General features: G+C 35.3%; 1 protein-coding gene across 4 annotated transcripts in view; it reads left to right on the top strand.

Moving 5' to 3' along the window:
* prom1a (prominin 1a) overlaps positions 1–11284 on the top strand; it is a gene marked incomplete in the record, with an annotated part of 88690 nt that overhangs the window by 54741 nt on the left and 22665 nt on the right. For all 4 annotated transcript variants that reach the window (XM_014028794.1, XM_014028795.1, XM_014028798.1 and 1 more), the window contains 9 exon segments: positions 694–757; positions 1131–1220; positions 3964–4193; positions 5832–5906; positions 6012–6075; positions 6167–6326; positions 8037–8189; positions 8334–8457; positions 10210–10313. In XM_014028794.1, coding sequence (XP_013884248.1) covers positions 694–757; positions 1131–1220; positions 3964–4193; positions 5832–5906; positions 6012–6075; positions 6167–6326; positions 8037–8189; positions 8334–8457; positions 10210–10313 — 1064 coding nt within the window.

Genomic DNA, 11284 nt, shown 5'->3' on the forward strand with positions numbered 1-11284 from the left:
GAGCAAGGCTTTGGGCATGTTTTTATAAGAGTATAACATTATAACATGATATAAAACTCAAAAAAGTTGATTTTAAATATAAAGCTGTTTTTTTTTTTACTTTTTGTAGTTGAAGGTTCTACATGTCACAGGAACTTTAATGTGTTGAAAACATTTGTGCAACAACTTTATTTTTTTTAATGATCACAAAGTTGCTGTAAACAGTCTCACTCTGAATCAAATGTCTTCAACCTGACTCAAAAGCACCTAGAGCTAAAAAGTGATGGAGCGATCTGCATGTGAGAGTTTACAAGCTTGGAACTCCATATTTTTCTACTGGAAATTTTTTTTTATCTTTGGATGAGAAGCAAAATGTGAAGAAAAAAATAAAAAATTGTAGTATGACTTTGCCCTGTATTTATTTTTTATTTATTTATTTATTTAGATCCCATATATGATCGAGAACCTCCACAAACATAACCGTGTTACCTCACCTTTGCAAAAGCTGCAAAGCTGTTTTAATAAAACAACTAAAGCTTTATATTTCACTGTTTTTGTGGGTTTTGTTAGCGATTTAAAACCAAAAATCCAAACATGCTATATCATAATTTTCTCCTTTTTAAAAAAGTTCAAACACATTTATTTTTTTAAGAAGTTGAAATCCACGATGATTCTAACAAACTCGGACTTCTCTGCTGTGTTTCCTGTTTGCAGCAAATTGATTACCTAATATCCCAATACGCCACCGCCAAGAACAAAGTCATCTATGACCTAGATAGTAAGTAGACCTTCTTCTCGCCTCAGATCGTGAATTAAGTGGGCATAAATGATTCAGTAAGTTCTTACACTTGGTTGTTTATTTATTTATTTATTTATTTATTTTTCCCATCTCGCTACTGATTAGCGACATAACTGGGTCTAGATCGTTACAGCTCTGACTGTTATGAAGGCTCCCCTGAGAGGATTCAACTTTTTCTTTTTCTTGAAAGTTAGGACTTGTGAAACATTGAGGCTTTTATTGTACAATTAAAAATGTTTTCTTTGAGGTTTAGATTAGACGTTTCTGCAGAAGAACTTCACTGAGAACAAACAAACATTTCACAGCCTAGAATTAAAACACTGGTTCTGACCTGGAGCTTCTTTTCTCCCAGACATAGGTCCGTTATTAGGAGGAAAAATACACGAGCAGCTGGATAAGGAGGTCCGCCCTGCCTTGGATCAGGTGCTTAACATGGCTGGAGGTACATGCATTCATTTATAGYTCTTCTTATAGGCATAATTTGACTGCAAATAGTTTCAGGATCTGTTCCTGCATAATTGAAACTGAATGAAAGTAGCTATTTTTTTAATAATTTAGTTTTCTTGTAAGCACATCTTTTACGTTTCCTCATAATGTTTACGTTCTGCTTTTCACAAAGTGAAAATCCAGAGAGCCATCAAAGGTAACAATGTCTCAGTAACAGATCTACAGTTTGTTGATCCCTGACTGCTGTTTGTTCCTTCTGTTTTATCCTTAAATATTTGGACTTTTCTAATACATATTAATAATTTAATAAAAAGTTATAACGCTAAAGCTGCACTTTGCAACATTTTATTGTTTTAACCACAGGTGGTGCTTAATCATGATGCCAATTAAAATCCGCATCTCTAAATTTAAATCTGGTCCTCTGAGATTTACGAGGACGTCACTGAAAATTATCTTCAGGACTGTTTAGTTGCAGTTTTCAAGTTTGATGTTTTTATCTCATTAAAGTTAATGCTCTGGTGATTTGGTTGTTTTTATTAACTCGAACAGCATAAAGACAAATCTTGCCTGGTGCAGTTTTCAGAGAACGCCATCTTTAACTTTAACCTGCATCTGAATATTTCAGCTGTGGTTCCCCCTCTGTAAGGTGTTYGTTCAAATGTCTGTCTAACCTGTTATTTTATATCAACTAAAACTTTGAATGATGAGAAATCTGCATGTTTGTTGCACATCTTCAACAACTAAAGAAAGGCAGGTAAACATGTTAGGAGTTCATGTAATGYAAAAGCTTTTTCACTTATTTTAAAAAGGTTGAAAACAGAACGTTATGTTTAACTTTAACTAAACAGAGTTTTAACACGTCCTCTTTATAAACACTGAAAAGTACTATGTGTGCGACTGACTAAACCTGAAATAAATAATATAGTAATACTATTAAACGTAGTGAGTAGCTGCCATCTTGAATTCTGAACCCAGGGCTGATCGACATGCATTATGGGAGATGTAGTTTAAAGCAGAGGTTCTTAACCTTTTTAACCCCGGGGCCCAATTTGTTCAACATAAAGTGACACGAGGCCCAGTCAGACATTACCATATGGATCAAAATGATAATTATTCTAAACCTTGGTTTAATTTGTATTGTATTTGCATTATAACTAAATAAAATACATTTAGTTTTTAAGTAAAACTCCTGTCAAATAATCACAAGACATGATTATGACAAACATTTTTTTATATTGTAACCTGCCCACAACAATTATTTGAACAAACACAACAGTCAACRGACCACTCAGTCTTATCAACACAAAGATAACATTTTTAACATAAACAACAAAAAAAGACAATTCAATGAATAAAATTGTGCTCATAAAATAAACACATTCAAAAAATATTTAATGTAAATGTTCCAAATTAAAAAAAATCTGTAAGAATATATTTGATAAAGTGCAAATGAAAATAAAGCCTTTTTAAACTTTTGCATGGTAGAACCAGAAGCTGCTTTTCATATTAGTGTAAAAACAATAACAGTAACAACACCTTTTTGACAAAATGCTTAAAAATAAATTACAAAAATTAATTTGATAAAGCGCTAATTAAAATAAAGTTGTATCTGCAACTGTGTTTGATAATGTTTTGAACTTTTAAAATATTACATGGTAAAACCAGAGGCTGCTGTTCATATTAGTGACAAACTTTGGCATTTTTTGATGGATTACCTTCATTTTTGCTTCTACTTTTAATTTAAAATAAGTTTCCATTCTCGGCAGGTTCCTAGGGTTCTTCTTCTACATATTAAAAAAGTTGTTAAACATCTTAGTGGCGCACTACCGCTACTAGTGGTGAGAAAGTGTATTGCGCCTTATTCAAAATCAATGCGGTCCCACGGCCCTCTGTGGCCCAAAGTTAAAAACTGTTGTTCTTTTGAGGCTGTCAAGGTGGCGCACCCATAGATTAAGAATCTCTGGTTTATAGCAGCTTGCTTTAAGGTATTATTACTGTGCTATCCAGCTAAATTGCTCAGTTACTTAAAGCCAACAGTTCAGAGGAATAACAAATATAAACTTTCTCTGTTTAAATTTGTTTATTTTGTTGCATTTAAAGTTTACCATTGACAGATGCAACAATTTTCATATTAAGTAAAAAATAATAATAATAAAATAAAAATTGGGGGCCAGACGGGAGTCACCCGGAGGCCACATTTGGCCCGCGGGCCTTGAGTTTGATATATGTGGCTTAAAAGCTCAAACCTCACAGGGTTTCTGCTAAAGCAAACAGTCAAAGGATGCTGGTTTCCTGCAGTTTCTTCTTCCTCATAAAACAGCTTAAATGCTAAAATTCTGTGACAGATTTTAACATTTTTCTTGCTATTTGTTCTCGGCTCCTTTTTTACAAGCTGCTGCAGGATATTCTGATTGTTTACAACACTGGCTGCTGCCCAGACAAACCTTCAGRGGAAAAAAACGAAACAAGTTCCCCAATAACAACATTAATAATAGAAGACAACAAATTTCCATTTTTTTAAATTCACCGACAAAAAATAAATCAAAAAAATATGAAAAACCTCACACACTCTATTTCTGGATGCAAACCAGCAGCATGGTTCTGTAATTTCGATGAATCAAAAATTACAAGTTATGAAATTGATCAAACCTCGTCTGCCTGAGTGTTTTTATATATATTTTTTTCTTCACAACAGAAGCCTCCACCTCCGGTCTCATCTGTGTTCTGCTTGATTCCAGCCATGCGAGAAACCAAGGAGGCCCTGGAGAACGTCAGCGCCTCTCTCGTGGTCCTGCAGGAAGGCGTGGCCAAGCTCGACTTCAACCTGAGCCAGGTCCGCGGCAGGATCAACCGCACCCTCAACGACCCCGGCTGCCACGACGAGGAATCGGACGCCACCACGGCCCAGCTGTGCCACAACATCCGCCAGTCGCTGTCCCGGCTGCACGTCGGAGCCAATTTCACCCGGGTACAAAACGACTAAAACACAGGCTGACACCGAGAGCATGAACCAAAGTGTTTATTACCTTCAAAAACGCTTACGTCTTTTTAATGAGCAGCCATCAGATCGGTTAAAAGACTGAGCAAGTAAAACAAATCTGAATAAAACATCTAATATCTGCAGCAGCTTGCTTGAAAAAATAAGTTTTTTTTCAGTTGTGCATTAAACTATTTCTTCTTAAATGAATTTCAGTGAAAAAAATATTTTCCTCTAAAATCAGTTTTACTTTTTTTGTTATTGCTCTCCACTCTGCAGCTTTCTTAAAACTTTTTTAGGTTTAATTAAATAGTAAAGTGTATTTTTCCACACAAGTAAAGTTTGTGTCACCACATTAAAAGGTGAATTAGGAAGGAAGAGGATTTAGTTAGAAGGTAAAAATGAGCTCCTGACTAGAAAATAAAGGTTATCTTTTAACTTCAAATAAAATATTGCCTCTAAAATATTTAAGAGCCATTTCTGCTCCTTGGCTCACTAATAAAATGTGTCCAGAGCCGCAAAACAAGCTACAACTGTGATTATCAACTGGTGGTCCCTGGGCCTTTTCGAGGCCTTTTCGGGAACCTTTACGGCCAATGAAGGAGACATTATAAAACTAAAAAATATACTGTGAATTTTATTATTTATTATTATTTTTACACATCAGGACAAATGAAAAGACCAGATTCATGTAAACAAGAAGAAATATTGTATAAAGTTTATACCGAATTTCATACAAACTAGTACAATTCAGGCATTTTTTTCTCATTCTTATTATGTAGTTTTCAAAAATTTTAAAGGTCATTCTAGTGGATTTAACAGAAAAATCATAAAAGTTGAATTACTTAAAGGCACAGTGTGTAGGATTTTGTCAAGTCTTTTAGCCGAAATTGAGAAAATCACTGACAATAATAAAAAACATGTCTAATCATTGCAGACAAAGACCTTGTTTTATTATTTTTACCTTTATAAAAAGCTGTTTATATCTCCATGGTCGCGGGTCGCCAAACAGGCAGCCTCCATCTTGCACCGCCATCTTGTCTACGAAGGCTCATGAAGGACAAACTGCGGTGGCGGCGTCAAAAACGGTTTTAGTTGTAATACTATAAATGTAATATTTGTTGTCTGTCATTGTAGCTGGGATAATTTTACTTATTAAAGCTCATAATCTTACCACTTGAAACATCACTAGCCCTGAAGCTGCTGGTAGACATCGCGGTTGGAATTATCAAAGGTTTTTGACACCTGAGAGACACCGTAGMAACTCCTTTGTGTTTGGAAAGGGGGTGGGGGGAGGACCAGGGAGGATGATTCAACCATTCAACCACTAGATGTCGCTAAAAACTACAAATCCTACACACTGTGCCTTTAAGAAAACAACAGGCTAGCATGAGCTAACAAGTTTTTTATTAGTAGTATTGATCATGAATTTGCGTACAAATTGATTTATTTTTTAAATATAAAAAAACAAACAAAAATAGAATACTTAAAGCAAAAAAAATAAAACCTAAATGTAAAATAAAAGATATTTTTACAAACTTCAGCTCTCTCAAGAAAATAATCTTATAWATCAGACCAGCTATAAGGAAAATCTTTGCAGCTTGTCAGATCTTGACCTGTTTATTTCAGCTCCCCAACGTGAACCCGCAGCTGGAAAAGATGAACAACGTGATGAAAACAGATCTGAGCTCAGTTGTCCAAAGGGTGAGTGTGGAGGAGCTCTTATTTTTTACCGTTTAATAACATTCAAATTTTAAACTCAACGCTTGTCAAACCTCAGCGAAACATCAAACCCAATTCTCTTCCCAGGGTTTCTCCTCGCTGAACGACACGCCACACATGGTGATAGAACAGACCAGAAGTGTTGTCAGCAGTGAGTCCTCATCGAAACGTTGTATTTTCAGYTTGATGCAGGCCTGTCTTATCCGTGTAAAGCCGAAATGATAAACGTGTGTGTCCTTCAGGCGTACAGAATCTGATGGACGACGTCGGCAACAACATCAGCAGCTTCTCCAGAGCGTTCCCACTGCAGACCTGTCTGTCCAACTTCACCATCCTCATCAACCACGTGCACGCAAAGATCGAAGACTACTACCCTGAAATAGACAAAATGGACTTTTACAGGTAAYGGAGATTTCAAAAAGCATTTTTTTWACTTCGTGTTTGGTTCACAACGGTAAAAATGTTGTTTTATGAACTACAGAAGAGCTAAAAAAAAACAATTGCTTTCAACAGATACTAAAAATGTGCAAAAAAAGTGTAATAAAAATCTAAGCGATTTATTTTAAATTGCACACTAATGGGAAACAGATAAGAACCAGAAGTAATTTCATTAGTTTTGTGTTTTATGAGAAGAAAAATAAATTAAAAACAGTTTATTTTTCTGTTAGTTATGAATTTAGGCAACGTTATATAAGTTTACTGAGCACAGYTGTCAGGCTAAAGGAACTTGGAGTTAGCAAACTTAATCTTGACATATCCTGCAAAAATCCACTGTTTTATCTGTTAAATACATTTTGTGAATTCAGAAAAATGGAAAGTCTTCGGAAAATGTGAATTTAGTCTCCCCTGGTGCTGCAAACATATCTTTATATTCTGTTTGGGTCAGATTTTTCAGCCTGTTCAGTTTTCTCTGTTTTCTCTGATGTTTTCTCTCTGCCTATTTAAATCATTTAGTAAAGCGATTCAGGCTGTTTTGGGGTTAAAACACATTATAATGCGTTTACTGTGATTTACATTACTTTCCTGTTTTCTTTGTAYTTACTCKGCACCYTTTCTGTTCCACGTCAGTTCAACAACGAAGAAAAGGTTTACTTTTATTCCCCAGTTTTTCCAAAAGTAACAAAAAAATGTACATTTTACATAGTACGACATACCTGAATGTCCTAATTTTCCAAATTTGTAGTCATACGAAAAAGTTTGGGCAGTCTTGTTAATTTTCCTGATTTACCTTTATAAATCATTGATTGTTTGGATTAAAAAAATCAGTTAAATATATCATATAGGGGACAAACAGTGATATTGGAAAGGTGAAATGAAGTTTATATGATTTACAGAAAGTGTGCAATAAATGGTTTAAGAAAATTAGGCAGGTGCATAAATTTGGGCACCGTTTTCATTTTATTGATTTCAAAACCTTTAGAACWAATTATTGGAGCACAAATTTGGTTCGGTAAGTTCAGGAAGTGTTTAGAGGCTATTATTTCTGTGAAAGGAGGATCTACTAAATATTGAGGTAAGGTTTTTTTATGGTGCCCAAATTTATGTACCTGCCTAATTTTGTTTAATCAGTTATTGCACACTTTCTTTAAATTATATAAACTTCATTTCACTTCTCTAATATCACTGTGTTTGTCCCCTATATGATTTATTTAACTGATATTTTTAATCCAAACAATCAATGATTTATAAAGGTAAATCAGGAAAATTAACATGGCTGCCCAAACTTTTTCATATGACTGTACCTGGTCATGTGCACCTGTGTACTTCACTAGTTATCTTTTGTGTTAGATCGAATTATGTAATTTTATTTTGGGGGTTATATTGGCCAAATCAAATTATTGTGGGGGTCATTAAGCCCCCACCCCCAAAAACTAAAGTTAGACTAAAGAGGAATTCCCAACTGAAGAGCCCAACTGGATGATTTAAATGTKAAAGGGAAGGATTTAAAATCATTATACGTCGACTTTATTTCACCTGTTAAACATGTGCAGGGTGGAAGAAAATGGAAATAATTTCAGACCATAGTCTTGACKTTAGGAGCTAAAGTTCTGCCTGCGTCATGGCGGGACACCCTGACCCTGAGCTGTGTTCGGTTCTGCTGGATGTTCCCAGGTGGATCGGCTGCATCGCTCTTTGCTGCATGGTGGTCCTGGTCTTGGCCTTCAACTACCTGGGTCTGCTGTGCGGCACTCTGGGGTACGACAAACACGCCTCGCCCACAACACGGGGATGCGTCTCGAACACAGGGGGGACCCTTCTCATGGCGTAAGACCACCTTTTAAAAGGACCAGCTCAAGTTCTTSTCATTGCTATCAGATTAGCTGCTAATGTAGGACAAGCTTTGGCTATAATTCTATATATCGCCCAGCAGTTACAGCACAGTCACTGATACGTCTGTCTGCTCCCCAGTGGTGTTGGATTTAGTTTCATCTTCTCCTGGGTGCTCATGGGAGTGGTGACAGCCATCTTCTTGGCTGGAGGGAACATGGAGAAACTGGTCTGTGAGCCGTTCCACACYAAAGAGCTTTTTAAGGTAAATCAATACGACTAAAGCCTTACAGAACAATAAAACTTTCACTAACACCAAAGTTCAGGWTAACTTTTAATGGTTGTTTTGATCATTTTTTAGACAGAACACTTTTCTAAAACCTACACAGAGTCTTTGTAACTATATTTTTTTACAGTGTTTGTAAATCTAGTCTATCCTTGTCCAATCCTTGTCTTTGAGGTCCACTGTCCCGCAGGTTTTATACGAGTCTTTGCTTCAACACGATTTTAAAAAAAAACACACTTTTAWAAACATCTCATTTAGCTCTTTTTTTGCTTGCAGCAAAAAAAAGGGTTATTAGAAACAGCTGAAACTGGTCTGAAGTGAAATTTYTGTTCTATCAACAATAATGTTGATAAAAATACGGAGCCCCCGAGAGGACACGAAAGGATTTCTTTTCTTTGCGTTCCCGCGCAATACTTTGTTTTTTATGAACTGAATTAAATCAGGCTTTTATTTTGAAACAACCAGATGCCAAAAACGGATTTGTCAGCACAAGTTCAGGAAGCTGACATTGATACTGCGTGGCTGCACTGAGTTTAAATATCTGCACATTACATACTTYCATACGTGGCTGCTAACTCACTAATCAGAGGTGTCAAGTAACTAAGTACAAATACTTTGTTACTTTACTTAAGTAGTAATTTTGGTTATTCATACTTTAGTGGAGTAATTATTTTTCAGCCTACTTTTTACTTCTACTCCTTACATTTTATTTCAATAATCTGTACTTTCTACTCCTTACTTTTTAAAAGTGCAAATAGTGTTTTATTTCTATTTAACTTTGGCTTGTTTTTATTCCATCTTTCCATTGTTCAGAAATAAATAAATAAATAGAAATCTACCCAGATGCATGGAGCCCATGGATAGAGTGAATTTGATTGTGGTTGGATGAGAAGTGTAAATATAAATATATACCATTCTGACACCCTATTGGATTAAATGCGCTCCACCAGACCTGTATGACAGAAATCCCATCACATTCCACCAAGACATAGCAGATGCATGTCACCTAGAATGAAGATAATTATGGCTGAAACACTTAGTCCAGTCAATTTCAAATTTTTCAACATTAATATTTTGATTTAACATTATACTCATTATTGACTTTAGAAAAATTGGAGGGGTTGTACGCTTTATGCTGTGCGCACAGCCTAAGCTTTTATCCTAAATTGTTCATTACTTTGTGGTTTTGAAATGAGTACTTTTATACTTTTATTTGAATAAAAAGCCTGATACTTCTACTTCCAAAAAGTATTTTTAAACCCTAGTATCTATACTTCTACTTAAGTAATGAATGTGAAAACTTTTGACACCTCTGTCGCTAATAGCGAACATGTGTGTGGGGTAATAAACCTGCAGGTACAGCATTGATAAACAACCTTTGTGAGGGAATGTAAAAGAAAGAAAATCCCCCGTCCCCTCGTGAACTCTGTATAAAAATGGAAATTTTAACTCCTTAATTAAAACAATTCAAACTGAACCTGATTCTTGCAGCTTTTACTCTGAGCCTTGGTTTCTGCTTTGTTACGAGAAATCAGAGTAATGTGGACTAACGGCTTGTTTGAGAAAAGTTTTAGTTTTACCATTACAAAAAACTGTAAAAAAAAAAAAAGCATTCATATGTTTGGTTATTTTTACACTGCCAACTTTATGTAAAATTTAAACTGAGAACAGAAAACAGAGGAAAAAAACTGCATCATGAAGGTTTCCTCCCCTGCTCCCTGTGTCCGTCAGGTTGTCGACACGCCTTATTTAATCAACCACGAGTGGAAGAATTTCATCCCTGGCTACTTGTACAACGATTCCAACTTGGAGCTGACAGCAGAAAGTCTGTACAGGTAAAGAAAATGAATATTCGTCCATTTACCGAGGAACCTCTCATTTCTTTAAACGTTGCCTCCCGACAGATTGAGCTGCAATTTTTGTTTCTTTACAAACATCAATAAAATATATTTTAGATTTTTTTTAAACAACATAAGCTGATCAAGCTTTTGTTTATGACACACTGTCACTGGCATGTGAGCCCAATAGAGCAGCCAATGCTAATGCTAACGCTAACCATACAGACTTTAATCCAGGGAATAGGATTGTGGGATTTATGTGCATATTAAAGAGAATGATAAAAGTTAGTTTTTTGAATGAATATGGAAAAGCATAATGTTAATCCATATGAATTGTCTGAGTTGATGTTTTTCATTTAGCTTAGCTTTTTTTGTAAATTACTCTTGTTTGAATATATTCTTGGGATAATAGGGGCAGATATAAGATTTTTTTTCTTCTTTCTGCTTTTCATTTTATTTGATCTTTGATTGGTACATTTTTGTTTTCTGTTGTATTTTTTTAATGAAATGATTACATTTCTAAAAAAAAACTTGCATATTTTAGTAACATTTCTATATCTGGACCTACAATAAACACCAAAATTATCAAAAATAACGAAGAATATAAGYCTAGTTGTTGTACCAACAAAGTTTTATTCAAAGCAAATAAAAAGCAGACAAAATGAACACATGTTTTAGTTTTATTCAGCTGAATAGATCATTTAGATGAGAAGGCAAATGAACAGTTTAGCTGCTAACCCGCGTAGCTAATTATTGTCATTTCTGCACCATCAGTGCTGCTTTTCTACAGAGTTTTTTTTTCTTTTTGTGATTGCACGAGCTTTCATCATCCCCCTCTGAGACGAGGGTTCATCGGTACGCTGGGATGGCAGAGCCACAATCATTATATTTACAAACAGAGAAAATCATTAAACAGAAAGCACAAATCACACAGTGAGACTGTTTGATGGATGGCTGCCAAACTGTTC

The sequence above is a fragment of the Austrofundulus limnaeus genome, unplaced genomic scaffold (genome assembly GCF_001266775.1).
Source record: "Austrofundulus limnaeus strain Quisiro unplaced genomic scaffold, Austrofundulus_limnaeus-1.0 Scaffold808, whole genome shotgun sequence".
In the NCBI taxonomy this organism is placed as follows: domain Eukaryota; kingdom Metazoa; phylum Chordata; class Actinopteri; order Cyprinodontiformes; family Rivulidae; genus Austrofundulus; species Austrofundulus limnaeus.